Source organism: Dasypus novemcinctus, chromosome 26 (assembly GCF_030445035.2).
Source record: "Dasypus novemcinctus isolate mDasNov1 chromosome 26, mDasNov1.1.hap2, whole genome shotgun sequence".
In the NCBI taxonomy this organism is placed as follows: Eukaryota; Metazoa; Chordata; class Mammalia; order Cingulata; family Dasypodidae; genus Dasypus; species Dasypus novemcinctus.
In genome coordinates, this window is record NC_080698.1 from 57,616,484 (window position 1) to 57,631,050 (window position 14,567).

At 50.6% G+C, this 14,567-nt stretch overlaps 1 protein-coding gene across 2 annotated transcripts in view; it reads left to right on the plus strand.

The window, feature by feature from the left end:
* The first annotated feature begins 1,624 nt into the window (after positions 1-1,624).
* The window catches only part of EEFSEC (eukaryotic elongation factor, selenocysteine-tRNA specific), a 246,729-nt gene continuing 233,786 nt past the window's right edge, over positions 1,625-14,567 (plus strand). For both annotated transcript variants that reach the window (XM_004473414.3, XM_058288879.1), the window contains exon 1: positions 1,625-1,945. In XM_004473414.3, the coding sequence (XP_004473471.1) occupies positions 1,642-1,945 (304 nt within the window). In that variant the 5' untranslated portion in view covers positions 1,625-1,641. The remainder of the gene's footprint in view (positions 1,946-14,567) is intronic.

A 14,567-nucleotide genomic window follows, 5' to 3' on the forward strand; every position in this document is an offset into this window, starting at 1 on the left:
ACAGAACATTAAAAAAAAAAAGATATAATATATTACCATCCTCCAGAAGATTCTTTCATGCCCCTTTCCCATCCTATCTCTCTTCCCTCAGAGGTGTACTCCTTAGTTTTGTTCAAAATTTTTTCCAGATCGTCTTTCCTCTGGAACAGTAATTTTGAAATCTCTCCAATCCCATTCTTTTCACTCCCCCACTCCCTTTGTACCTTACCACATTCAGCTACGCCACCCATATCCCCCCTCCATACCCCCGTTTGCTCGTCCCCAGACAGTTGCTAGGCAGTTCCTTCTGCTCTGTAGTCTTTGCCTCTTCTTTATGCTCCTGTTATCACCTGACCAACTCCTAACCCTCTCCCAGTTTCAGATCAGCTTTGAGAACCCTCTCCTGACACAATCCCCAGGCAGACAGCCTCCTCCATTCAAAACCTGCACCGCCCTGTTTTGTAAATACCAGATTATTAAATTGACTGGATGGACACAGCCAGGTCTGCTTGTGTGGGTATTGAGGACCATTTACTGCAAGCTGTCTGAGTATAGCCTAGCTCATTAGAGTGTTGAATAAGGGCAAAAAACTGCCAAGTAGAGTCCCACAACTTTTGTGCTTGGTTACCATAATATTTAAATTAAAAGTGAAACTAGTTGCCAACATGTCAAAGTCAGGTTTCATCTATAACTCTTCTCTTCTTTTGAAAATGGGAAAATGGGGCAGTATGGGGCTGGCATTACTACCTGGAATCAACTGGCTAAGGAGGACACGTGCTCTCCAGTTGTCCACTGTTCCCATTGGTCTCTGGCATAGTATACTACCTGCCTAATTTCTCTACTTTAAGTTGCTTGTCTGACCACTGGACACATTAAGTTTGGGACCGTGGTTGTTGAAACAAACACAACAACTTTATTTTGTGTGTGTGTGTGTGTGTGGTTCTAGGTCCTTTCAAAAATCTGGAGTTATGGGCACACAAGATTTAAAATATAATTTGGAGGTTTGCAGCCCTTTCTAAGTCCAGGCTACAGGCTCCCAAGGTGAGGACTCCTGAGACAGATATTAAATCATCATTCCCACATCTTTTAACAGTCTTCCCCAGTTTTTCTGGTGGCTGCTTCTAAAAACTTGAGCCTCAGCTCAAACAGCTCTTCTGAGAGGCCTTCCTTGATCTTCCAGTATAAGGTAGCTGTCCTCCCCTCCTCTTCTTTCTTTAGGCCTTTTCTCTATTATTCTCCCCAGAGGGCATCTCACGCTTTGAAACGGCCTAGTGCATTCAGTTCACCTGTGCATTGCCTGCTGCCGCCCAGCAGAATATAAGGTCGAGAGGGCGTTGTATCCCCAGCACCTAGTTCAGGCAGTGCCTGGGATTCAGGAGGCGCTTATGAGAGACTCTAAACGGATGGCTGGGGGGTGGGTGGGGGGTGGATGGGCGGGTGGATGGATCCCCCAGTCTCAAGCTCCTCGAGGCTTCCGCGGGAGGAGCGGGTGAGTGGGCCAGCTTCACAAGACCCCCATCGCACGCGCGCGGACGGCGCCCGGCCGTGGCCGGGGGCGGCCGGGAGGGCGGAAGCTTCGGGGCCGGAACGGCCGCGCCCGGCACTCGGGTTGCGGGGGGGCCGCTTAGCCGACCGGACCGCCGCGGCGAGTGAGGCGGCGGCATGGCCGGGCGGCGGGTGAACGTGAACGTGGGCGTGCTGGGCCACATCGACAGCGGCAAGACGGCGCTGGCGCGGGCGCTGAGCACCACGGCCTCCACCGCCGCCTTCGACAAGCAGCCGCAGAGCCGCGAGCGCGGCGTCACGCTCGACCTCGGCTTCTCCTGCTTCTCGGTGCCCCTGCCCGCGCGGCTGCGGTCGGCGCTGCCGCCGCCAGAGGCCGGCCCCGAGCCCGGCGAGCCGCAGCTCCAGGTCACTCTGGTCGACTGCCCCGGGCACGCCTCCCTCATCCGGACCATCATCGGCGGTGAGCGCGGGCCGGGCAAAGGGGACGCCGGGCGGAGCGGCCGGGCTCGACCCAGCGGCCGCCGCGGCAGGGGCGGGGGGTCTCCTCACTCCCCAGGTGGGCAGACGAGGTCCCGAGGGGTCGACTTGACTCGTCCCAGCCCTCGACGCACGGGAGTGGAGGTTTCGAGATCGGAACTCCCCGCCGGCCGACTTGGAAACTTTTCCTACCCAGCACAACCGAGCTTTCATTAAATAAAAAAAAAAAAAGAGAGGAAAAAAAAAGCCCCCAAATATGTTAGTAACACATGAACAAGTTAAGAAAATACAAAGACCACAAAGAGGTATGCATAAAAAGTTCAAAAAAGGTTCTTCACTCACCTGTGCTGTCATCCGGGTTGCATTGCTAGTCAAGCACTGTTCCCAGTTTTTTGGGTGACATTTCAGAAAAACTCCATGCACTTGAACTTACCTGACACTCGCTTAAATCAACGGACAGGGCTTTACAACTTTTTTTTTTTTTTTAAAAACAATAATATAAGCACATGGCCCCAGAGAGCATATAGCTGAAAGAAGTCTTCTCATTGCCAACTCCCAGCACCTAGTTACTTTCCCTATGTCCAGTTTCTCTCCTTTCCTTCCAGCAATTTTCTGTGTTGCCTGCAAGAACATAAGGGAGTTTACAGTACATTGGGCAGATGCTTTCATTGCCTGTTGGTGGATGGCCTCATTGGCTGCTTGGACAGTCAGTGGCCCGGCTATAGTGATGAGTTTAAGTACCGTTATCCTTGTTGCCTCCACCTGTTCTAGGCTGCAGCCAGTCTGGGATCATTTCCCCATTTTACAGAAGAAGAAATGGAGGCCCAAAGAGGTGAAGGAACTTGCCCAAGGTTAGCCTGCAGCCGAGTGTTAAGGAGCACACAATCCTTTTTACCCTCTTCTCTCCTTATAACTGAATTCTGTTGGGTCACATTCAAATGCGTTTTGGACATGTATTCTGAACTAGTCCAGATTAGAGGTAGAAGGGCAGGATTAAAAAAAAATGAGAAGGCAAATTCCTAGCCTTTGGTATGAATTGGTGTAAGTGAGTGGTGAAGGAAGGACACACTTTTGGAGTCAGACAGAAATGGGCTTAATGTCTGACTTTGTCCCTTACCAGCCCTATGACCTTTGAGCCTAACGCTGAACCATCCACACACTGGCAGATTGTAGTAGCCACACAGTTATTATTGGCCCATCTTGTCTTATGTATTTGCCACTTCCCTGGGCAAACCCTGTAAGGAGTGATGTCACTGGGTGAGGAAAGTGGGACTTAAGCCAAATGCATTGCCCAGGGTCACATACCATCCAGGTTGGCCTGACTCCAAAGCCGAAGCCCTTTCCACACCTCCTAGGGTCATTTTTTTTTTTAAGATTTATTTGTTTCTCTGTCCATTTGCATTCTCGGTGGCACTGGGAATCTGTGTCTCTTTGTTGCTTTATCTTGCTGCGTCAGCACTCTGTGTGTGCAGCGCCACCCCTGGGTGGGTTGTGCTTTTTTCGTGTGGGGTGGCTCTCCTTACAGGGCGCACTCCTTGTGTGTGGGGCTCCCCTACGTGGGGACACCTCTGTGTGGCATCGCAACTCCTTGAGGCGTGGCAGCAGTGTACATGGGCCAGCTCACCACACGAGCCAGGAGGCCCTGGGTTCAAACTCTGGATCTCCTATATGGTAGGCAGACGCTCTATCAGTTGAGCCACATCTGCTTCCCCTAGGGTCATTTTGTACTCCCTCCCCCCACAAGCTCCGTTCCAACATAAACATTTATAGAGAAATTCTTCATATAACAGGAAGTTTTCCTATACCAACCTGTTCTATATAATCAAACTATAGTAACTGAGAGAACTTTGGTTTAGACTATAAAACTGCCAAAGAGACATTTTTCTACTTTTGTATGTAGATTGTTAACTCTTACCTTTTTTCTTACCTCCTGAGCAAGGGGACTTCCTTTATCTTCTTACTAGGCATTAAAATGTGGCCTGTGCACATTGTAATTGTGAGACCAAGATTACTCCTATTCTTTTTAAAATAAATCAGGTTCCCACCTTCCTTTTCAGGGAGAGAGGGGAAAAACAGACTTTCTTTTTTTTTTTTTTTTAAGTACTTGCCTTGGCCCAGGTGCATTCCTGACCTAGGTCGCATCTTTAACAACCCTGCATGGTGGGAGGTGTTAGCCCTGTTTTTCAGGTGAGGAAACTGAAGCTTGGAAAGAAAAGTACCTAGGGCTGGCATTGGAAGCTGCCCCTGCTGCCTTCCTGACCTCAGTCTTCAGTTATCCTTATGGTCCATGACCCCATGGCCACCTTTGCCTTCTTGAAATGGCTCCAGAGGCTGAAGATTGGCTTATGGTACAGGACTCCTACAGTTATGGACACTGTGCTTCCTCTCCTGCCCACTTGCCTCTTCCTCCATCTAATCCATTCTCTGCATGGTTGTCAGTATATAACCCTTTTATATATATATTTGTGTTTATTATTATTATTTTTTATAATCCTTTTAGAAATGGTTTTTGGGTTTGGTTGTTCTTCAAAAAGTTAAACAGAATTACCGTCTGATCTGGCCATTCCACTCTTAGGTATGTATTCCAAAGAATTGAAACCAGGTACTCAAATAGATACTCGTATGCCAGTGTTCACAGAATGGACAAACAAAACGTGGTCTGTCCATGCATTGGAATGCGATTCAGCCATAGAAAGGGACGAAGTGCTGTTCCGTGTGACAATGTGGATGAACCATGAAGCCATTGTGTTATGTGAAATAAGCCAGCCACGAAAGGAGGAGCAATGTATGATTCCATTTCTATGAAATATAGAGAATAAGCAAATTCATAGAAGCAGAAAGCGGATCGGTGGTTACCAGGGGCTGAGGGCAGGAATGGGGAGTTATGCTTAATGGGTACAGAGCCTGTTTGGGGTGATGGAAAAGTTTCGGTAGTTGGAATGTTGTGATGGTGATACAGCATTGTAAAAGTTGGGCATTTAAAAATGGTTAAAATGGGAAGTTTTAAGTTATATATATGTTACCACAATAAGGGGAAAAAAATAGGAAAAGAAAATTGATTAGATCCGTCACCCCTTTGCTGAAAGGCTTTCCGATGTCTTCCCACTGCCCCTCATGTCACGTCCAAGCCCTTCATCCTGGCCCGCGCGGCCTGCATGGCCTGGCCTCTGCCTTCTTGGAGCCTGGCCTCCTGCCCCTGACCTTGCCCCTGACCTTGCCCCTTGGGCCTCGCTTCCAGTCCTCGGATGTCCCTCAGGACCTTGGTGCCTGCTCTTCCCTCTGTGGGCTCTGGCTGCGCCTCGTCGTTTAAGCCTCTGCTCTCATGTCACCTCCTCAGAGAGGCCTTCCTTGGCCTTCCTATCTAAAGCTGTCTCCCCAGCACGTGCCAATGCCTCCTTTCTCCTGTCCTTGTTTTATTCCCTTCACAGCCTTTTTCATGGCCTGACACTATTTATTTTTTCCTTGGTGATCATCTCTGTCTTCTGCTAGAATGTGAACTCCATGAGCGTGGAGCAGGGACCTTTCCTGATTTCTTGTGGATTCTCAGCTCTTGGAACAGAGCCTGGCATGTGGTAGGGATTCGGTAAGTTGTGAACGAATGAAGACTGTGTGCCAGCTGCGGGGCTGGCTGAGTTAACAGGCAGAAAACTGCTAGCACAGGGCCGGTGTAGAGTCAGTACATAATGTGTGCTCTTTTTTTTTCTTTATTTATTTTTTTAATATTACATTAAAAAAATATGAGGTCCCCATATACCCCCCACCCCCCTCACCCCACTCCTCCCCCCATACCAACGACCTCCTCCATCATCATGAGACATTCATTGTACTTGGTGAATATATCTCTGAGCACTGCTGCACCTCATGGTCAATGGTCCACATCATAGCCCACTCTCCCACATTCCATCCAGTGGGCCATGGGAGGACCTACAATGTCTGGTAATTGTCCCTGCAGCACCACCCAGGACAACTCCAAGTCCCGAAAACGCCCCTACATCTCATCTCTTCCTCCCATTCCCCACACCCAGCAGCCACCATGGCCACTTTCTCCACACCAATGCCACATTTTCTTCGATTACTAATCACAATAGTTCATGAATAGAATGTCAGTAAGTCCACTCTAATCCATACTCTATTCCTCCATCCTGTGGACCTTAGAATGGTTGTGTCCACTCCACATCTATATCAAGAGGGGGCTTAGATTCCACATGGATGCTGGATGCAATTCTCCTGCTTTCATTTGCAGGCAGTGTTGGCTCCCTGGTGTGGTGGTTGACCTTCTTCATCTCCATGTTAGATGAGTGGGGTAAGTCCAATAAACCAGAGTGTAGGAGTTGCAAGTCTGTTGAGGCTCTCAACGTGTGCTCTTAGTTTTCTCCTTTCTCTCCAGGATCTTACAGCAGAGCCTGGGAGAGGACACGATTCTGAGAGCAAAGTAACCCATGAAAGCTTTTTGGTCATAGGGCAAAAGAGGGAAGAACTCACTTTGCTGGGGGGACAGGGAGTGGGAGTAGGGTATGATGGGGAAAGAGCCCTCCTAGTGAGGGGAACTGCCTGGGCGAGGCTCTGAGGCTCCACAGGTCGTTGTCTGTTTAGGATCAGAGATGACTGCCAGCATTTAAGCATGGTTGGAGTCAGTGTTGTGTGTGGGGAGGTGTGCCCAAGAGGAAGATGAAAAGGCCAGGTCCTGCAGGGTCAAATCCTCCGGGGCTGAGGGTAGTACTTGATGAGCTCTTCTGTGTTGATTTTCTCCTGCAAACTTGGGCGCTCCTGGGAAGGCTTTTACGTGGGTTTGTGGTGTGATCAGGGCTGAACTGTAGAAAGATGCCGGGCTGCCTGAGCAGGGACTCCCACTGGGGATGGGTGGAGTTTTCTCTAGATGCTCCTGCACCTGGGACCCCTGGAAGAGTGGGCTCTGTTAGAGTCCCTGGCTTATTGTTCCTTATTTAGACCCCTTGCTGAATACATTTTCCCCAGTAGGAGGAAATTAGAAATGGTCGTCTGAGTTCCATGATGATATCTCTGAAGTTTAATATATCTTAAATTAAAGCCGGCTTTCTGTAATTCTCTGCTCCCCCCACCCCCAAAAATACTTCACACACAAAAAAGAATCCTTTTAACTTAGAGAAAATTGGATTTTATCTCCCTTGAATCCATGCGGCCATAGATAAAACTCTGAAGTGGGGCTGTGAGGTTAATGGTGATGATGTACTTAGCATTTATTTAGTGGTATCCTTACATTGTCTTCTTGATTTAACCCCCCGTGGCATCCTGGGCAGTGAGAGGTGAAATTCCCATTTTACAGGTGAAGAAGTAGAGGCTCCGAGAGGTCCCGAGGCCAGGCACCCGGTAACAAATGTCAGAGCCAGGTTTGAACCCAAGCTGCAGTTACTACAAAGCTCCTAGCAGTCTAGTGTGAGCGGAGGAAAAAAAAAAAGTCCCCAGCCCCTAGATTAGTGTCTCCGGGCAGTTATTTTTCTCTAATCCATTTTTGAGTATAAATCTCTCAGGGTTTGAACTTCAAAAAGATCCAGTAATATATGTTTTAAAGACTCGGGTGGGGGTGAGGGACTTCGAATCATCCTCAATCTAACTCTGGCAGGGAAGAGGAGGACTAAAAAATGTTGCTACCTTGGCCTGGCAATTTATAGTTCTCGGGTGGCTGCTAGGATTAACGGCGCTTTGTCTCCTGGTCTTTTGTTCTCATTGTTAATGCACAACAGCTCTTGGGCCACAACTTGTCTGCCGGGCTCCTTTGCCTCCTGTACCCATCCCGGAGGCACTGCTTCCTGCTTGGCAGGCTGGCCCGGGACTGCCCAGAGCTGCAGAAGTCTTGGAAGTTCGACTCACAGGCTTATTCTAGTTAGGGGAGAAAAAAATAACCAAGAGCCCAGGAGATTTGGGTCTCTACAGCCTGGGAGAAAACCTTTTTTTTAAAACTTAAATTCCTGTCCCCTTCCTGTTCTGCAATTTGTAGTACTCTTGGCACCGAAGTGGAGAGGGCGCTGGTCTCTTCGGTCTTTTTGCTCGCCGGGTCTCTCTACAGTCTGTTTGCGATGCCCTCTGTAGGCTCGTGACACAGAATGCCCATGTGTGTGAGTGGCTATGTGTTTTTCCCCAGGGATTTACGTGACTTTTGAGGCGTCTGCAGAAGGCAGCTTGGTACAGCAGAGAGAGCCCCCTGGACGCCCAGCCTTGCCAGGCCCAGTGGCTGTGGCAAACAGTTTGGGTTTTTTTCTAATGCCAACATGACTTTTGATTTTGATTTTCTTTGCTCCTAGTCTTTTTAGAAGAATCTGCGTGGAAATACGTCTTGTTAAATTATAGTAGTGGGCTATGTTCATCTTAAAATATAGACGCATATTTAGAAGAATTGATGTGAGTGGAAATGCTTCCTTCACCTTTACTTCTTGAGCTCCCGGTATCTCTCAGGCTGTTAGTTCCTCACTCCACCCAGGAGCAGCTGTCTCTTTTACCTTCTTCATTAACAGGCACATACCATCGCTGGAAGATCTACCCTTCCAGAACCACTGCTCTGAAGTCCTCTGCCGTCCAGCGAGGCTGAGTCCGCTGCTGGAGTCTCTTGCCTTCACTTGCTTCAAAGCCTCTTCACGGCCAACAGGCAGTCTGCCTCGGTCGGTTCAAAGCGTGCCTCTCTTTATCCAAATACGCGTTTTTCTGTTTCACCCGGGTCCTTATCGCCCCCTGATCCCTACCTGATTTCCTTCCACATTGGAGTGCCTTTTGCTGTCTCCAGGAGGCTCTTAAAGTTGAGCTTTGTCTGCAGCACTTTCTCCTGGCACTGGACAGCGGGTGACTTTGCTTTGGTTTGGGTGACAGCGTGGGAGTAGCAGCACATCAGAGACGCAGGCCTGAGTTTAAATTAATGCAGAATATTTGAGCAGGAACCAACAGGAAAGAAAAATGGAAGCAGGTAGTCATATTTCATTCTGTTCGGGTACATTTTTCTTCTCATGGGGCTTGCCCTTGAGAACAAAACGTATCAAATGTTAAATCAAAGAATATTTTTGTAGTCATGCTAGGAATAGAAAATAATGCAAAGACTCTGCCTTCTGGAGGCAAATATTTCACTGGAAGGTTATAATGAAAGTCAGAAGGAAATCATAGCCACAGCTTTTGGTAAAGCTGTAATCGTTTAAAATTAATTGCTTTTAAACTTCTCACGAGCATCTCCTTTGTTTTCTATCAGCATGTCTCTTGGGTTTTTCTTCCAAATTGTTTCGTCCACATTGGAATAAGGAAAGAGCCCGTAAATTAAGCCCTTAGACATATCCCTCTCTCTGTCATTCTTTTGTTCGATGGTGCCTCAACCAGGCTGGGGCTGTGGCACTCTGGCCTTAGAATTCAATTCTCTCTTCCCTTTTACAGAAGATGCAGAAGATGGTGGTGCCTGTAGCTCTGATCCTCTGGAGATCCTGGAGGCCCCAGTCCTGGTGGGAGTGGAGCCTGCTCTCATTTCTGAGGCCACCTCATGGAGGGGCAGGGACTTGCCCTGCACGCCATGCCTCTGTTACGGAGTTATTACCCTCTGCTGCAATGGCAGGTGCTACATCTGTCGTTCCCACTAGCCTGGAAGTATCACGAGGGCAGAGACAGTGCCTACCTCATCCTGGGTGTTCTAAGGCTAATGCGGGCCCTGATGCGGAGGAGGTACTCAGTAACTTTTCAAAACACTCGGGTGAGCTACAGGCCACATTCCATGAAATTCATCCATTTAAAGTATGCACTTAAGTGGGTTTTAGTGATGTGCCACCATTATCTCTATCGCATGCCAGAACATGTTCCTCCATCATGGCTATCGGATGCCAGAATGTTTTCCTCACCCTCAGTGAGTAAGAAGCCCCCTCGCCTGTTAGCAGCCGCTCCCCACTCCTCCCTCCCCCCAGCCCCTGGCAACCACTTGCCTACTTTCTGACTCTACAGATTTGCCTCTTCTGGACATTTCATGGTAGTGGAATCATATAATGTGTGGCCTTCTGTGTCTAACTGCTTTTCCTTCACAGCACATCTAGGTTTGTCCATGTTGTCGCATGTGTCAGCACGTCATTCCTTTTTATGCCTGAATAGTGTGTCATTGTATGGCTAGACCACCTTTTATTTATCCGATTGTTGGTTGGTAGGTATTGGGTTGTTCTCGTCTTTCGGCTATTGTGAGTAATGCTGTGGACATGTGTGTGAGCATGTGTTTTGAGTTCCCTTGGGTACATGCCTGGGAGTGAAAGTGCTGAGTCCAGTGACAACTCTGTTGAGGAACTGCCTTTAGCTTTTTAACCATTTGAGGAACGGCCAAGTGGTTTTCCAGAGTGGTTCCACCATTCAGCATTCCCCCCAGCAATGCATGAGGTGCCAGTTCTCCACATCCTTGCTGACGCTTGGTCCTGTTCTTGTTGGTTCTGACCGTCCCTGTGAGTGTGAAGTGGCATCTCGTGGTTCTGATTTACAGTTCCCTCATGGCTAGTCATGCTGCTTGTCTTTTCTTGTGCTTATTGGCCATATTGTGGATTCTTTTTGGAGAGCTGTCTGGTCAGATCCTTTGCTCATTTTTAAATTGGATTATTTGTCTTTTTATCTTTGAGTTGGAAGAGTTCTTTACATAGTCTGGCTGGTCTCTTATCAGATGGATGATCTGCTAGTGTTTTCTCCCCTTCTGTGGGTTACTCAGTAAGACTCGGTGTTGAATAAAGGAGTGTCTTCAGAGGATTAAATGTGTCCAGCCCATCACCTGGGCTGTGTTCAGTGGGCCGTATGTACCATTTGCTTGTTTCTGGAAGATGTGCTGGGGCCCCTTTGGTTCTCTTTCTGGATCTGCCCCTTTCTGTCCTCTGTGCCGGGGTAGGTGCTGGATCATCCCAGCCTGCTTATCCCTTGGTAGGAGTGACCACATTAGGGTCTTTCCCAGGGAAAGAAATGGTGGCCAACGAGTCGGGTCTCACTGAGCCCATATATATCTGTTTACACACTTTTCTACTGCCAGTAGTTAAAAAGCAGGTGATTTCATGTAGGAATCCCAATTCCTGGCTTCTCTAGGAGCATGAGAAGATTTTATCCCTGTGGAGCTGCTTTCCAGGCTGGCAGCCTGGGGCTGGAGCTGAGGACCACCAGCCCTCTTGGAAGGGGCACGTGCCCTGCGTGCTGCCACTGTCCAGTGTCTGGTCCCTGTGGTGGTTGGGTAAGTGGCCCTGCTTGGAGGGACTTTCTGCAGCTTGCGATGATGGAAGAGGATCAGATGGTTCAGTCAGGTGGTACTTCCATCCGTTCAGAGAGTTGGCCGCTGTATATCGGGCAGCTTTGCTTTGGATGCGAGGGCAGGCACAGGGCGTGCTTGTCTTCAGGGAGCTCACAGTCCAGAGCGGGGAGGGGTGGAAGGTGGGGGCGGCGTGAAGAGCCAGCTGAGGCAAGGGGCTGAGTTGTAGGGGCGTGGGTGATGAGGCGCACAGTGGTTTGAGTGCCTGGGGCAGGCAGAGGAGTGTCCCACAGGCAGTGACACCGGGTGGGCCTCGGAGGCAGGGTAGACCCAGGGAACAGCAGGAGTAGAGGCCAGAGGTGTGAGCGTGTGCCTGGCTGAGAATAGGGCAGCCTGCCTGGCTCAAGGGGCAGTCCTGCCAAGGGGCAGTCCTGATGGAGTTTTGAAGGCTGGTTGAGAAGCAGCCGGTGGAGAACATGTGGAATGTTGCAGCCAGAGGACACAGCGCCCGGTGAGGCAGAGGCAGAAAGAAGCAAGGTGCTGGGCAGGGATGGGTGGGCTGGAGAGTGAGGTTCCTGGGGGAGCGAGCAGGGTGCGTGCATGGGGTCAGCGGCTGGCGGGCTCAGGGCCCAGGAGCTGGGAGAGTCCCCTGAGGAGGAGGGTGGGGAGATCTGAAGCTGGGAGCACCCTGTGGCTTGTAGAGAGCTCACTCTGGGTCTGCAAAGAGGCCCTGGGGCAGGTGGTCCTTAGAGCAGATGTGAGGAGGCCTTGGGGCTGGGTATCCCCCATTCCGGCAGCTTCCAGATCCCAGGGGAGGGGGAAAGGGGAAGGACACTGCAGGCAGGATGGGCAGCACCAGGGGGGAAGGGGTGTGGCTCTGGGGTGCTGCCGGGGGTGCACTGAGCACGTGGGCCCTCCAGCCTTTCCTAGAGCATCTGCCGTGCTGGACACTGTTCTAGACCCGCAGTCCCCTTTGGCTCCCTTCGCCCTCCCAGCTGGTCTCCGAGGCAGGCGCTTTCATCTGCACTGCAGGGGCCAGCCCTGGCGTCAGCTCACAATGTCCATGGACGCTGGAGTGGGGCTTTTAGCCCCTCACCCTGAGTTCATCCCCTGCTCTGCCTCTGCCTCCGGGCTCTGTGCTCAGCCTGAGCTCTGGCCTGCTCGGCAGAGAGTTGTGGCTCCCTCGGAGCATTTTGTAAGTCAATTTGTCAGGAAGATTTCTGCCTCTGTTCTCCCCTAGAGTATTTGGGTTCTGTTTTTTTTTTGCTTGTGGATCTTTTATTTTCTTGTGCTGTGTGATGAGGCCCCTGCTGCTTTGAAGTGGCCCTTGTTGGGGGAGGAGTTCAGGTACTGGGGTGATCCTCTCTTAGCAGAAGAAGAAAACAACTTTTGCTGTTGAGGGAGAAGTTGGCTTTCCCGCTTTCCTGTATCTCTCTGGTTGCAATGATGCCTGTCTTGTCTTGGGGCCTGCAGGAGGACGAAAATAATTTCCTTTGTCTCTAACCTACTTCCCGAGGATATTTACTTGGTGGCCTGCACAGGTGCTATCTCAAGATAAACCTGACTTCTTTTCTTTTATAATAGTGCTTGAAATTTGCCGGCATTGACCTGCTTGGCCTCAGGAACCTGCCCCATGTAGCCTGGGTTTCATCCTCCACCTCGACTTTCTTGGGGTGTTCAAAGCTCTAGGAAGGTTTGTGGCTGGCCCTTGGCCCCTGACATCCGGCCTTGCGCTCAGCCTTCCCCAGCGTTCCCAGCCACCTTGCATCCTGGCACTTCTGAAAGCCAGCAGCTTGGCTGCTGTTCATTCTCAGGTGAATCTCAGGGTCTTTGCCATTGCCACCAAAGACCCTTGTGTGTGCTCATTTGGTATTCCTTATTCTCGAAGGTGATGGTCCAGGGAACATTCCGAGATGCTCCTCCAAATGTATGCCCTAGGAAAAAAAAGACTTAGGGAAGGAGGGCTCCCTTTCTTGAGCCTGTGCCGTTTGAAGGGCCCAGATGAGGCCAGAGAAAGACTGGAAAGCCAAGTGCTGAAGGGTTTTGCCAGTGCAAATGTTGTTTTACCTGCAGCCCTTGGCATGGTGGAGAGGGCTGGCAGACACCTTGGCCGTGAAGAAATCCCTGTGGGGGCTTGATCAGCGCAGCCCGACAGAACTTTCTGTGATGGTAGAAATGTTTCATATCTGCACTGTCCAGCAGCCGGGAGCACGTGCACTGAGCTGGTGCAGCCGAGGACCTCGGTTGTCAGTTTCAGTACCTTTCAGCCTAAGTAGGCCCCCGTGTTCAGTAGTGCAGAGCTGGATGACAAGGAAGGTTCCGTCCTGCCTCCTCCCATGGCTTAGGGTTTGAGTGTGCACCGCGTGTGGTCTGATTTCCAGAACCCCGTCTTCCTGCAAGATCCTCGTGTGGGGTGGCATCGGCCTCCCCTGGAGTTCCCGACCCGCGTGTCCAACAGCTTGCCAGGCTGATTTCTCCCCCGATGAGCAGCAAGGCCCTCAGACCCCACACCTAAAGACCACCCTCTTAACACTCACCCCCGTTCCGAGGCAGAGTCCCTGACACAGGCGCCTTAGCACCCCCTTGCCTCCACCTCGCATTCCGAATCGGCCCCCAGGTCTCATCCCTTCAGCTGGTTCTCTAATCCGTGTGTCCTCTCCACCACCCAGCTTCCCCCTCAGGACAGACCTCCATTAGCCCCTGGCTGGGTGAGCGTAACGGCCCCTCACATGTTCTGCTTGAGTCCAACCTTCTCCTTTAAACTGTCTTCCACTCTGCCCAAGAACTCTGTCTAAATTGCTCATATAGTCATTTCACTTCCCTGTTTAAAATTTCTCAGCTCCTCTCTCGGCACAAAGGCCGAACTTCTTAGCCTGGCTGACCAGACTCTTCCTAAAGGGCCCCTGTCGACTTCTCCTCAGGACTCCAGGCTTCACAAACGCCTTGCAGAGAGAGGGACAGACAGACCATGCTCTCCGCCGTCTTCAGCCGCCTCCGCTTTTCTGGAAGCCTTGTCATCCGCTGCCCCAGGCGGGGCTAGGCGGCCCTCGTTTGTTTCTGACGTCCAGAACCTCCTTGCCTCCCCCCCGTTGTCATTTTCTGTGTCTTGCATCATGTCGTCTCCTGGACTCGACTCCTTTGGGGGCAGGAGCCTGTCGTTATTCAGCTCTGTTTCCAGGGGCCCAGGACAGGGTCTGGCAGAGTAAATGTTGGCTGAGTGGGCCTGACTGAACTGAAGGGCCGTTTCCCGCCACCTGCAGTGACCCACCCTCCTGCGGTGCTTTACGCCACGCCAGCCAGAGTTCAGCAGTGGAGGAAGCCTGCTGGAGGTTAGACAAGTTAATCTTTCGATGGAAATTCAATCCTCATATTTCATTTTCAAGCCACTTTGCGTAGCAAAGTA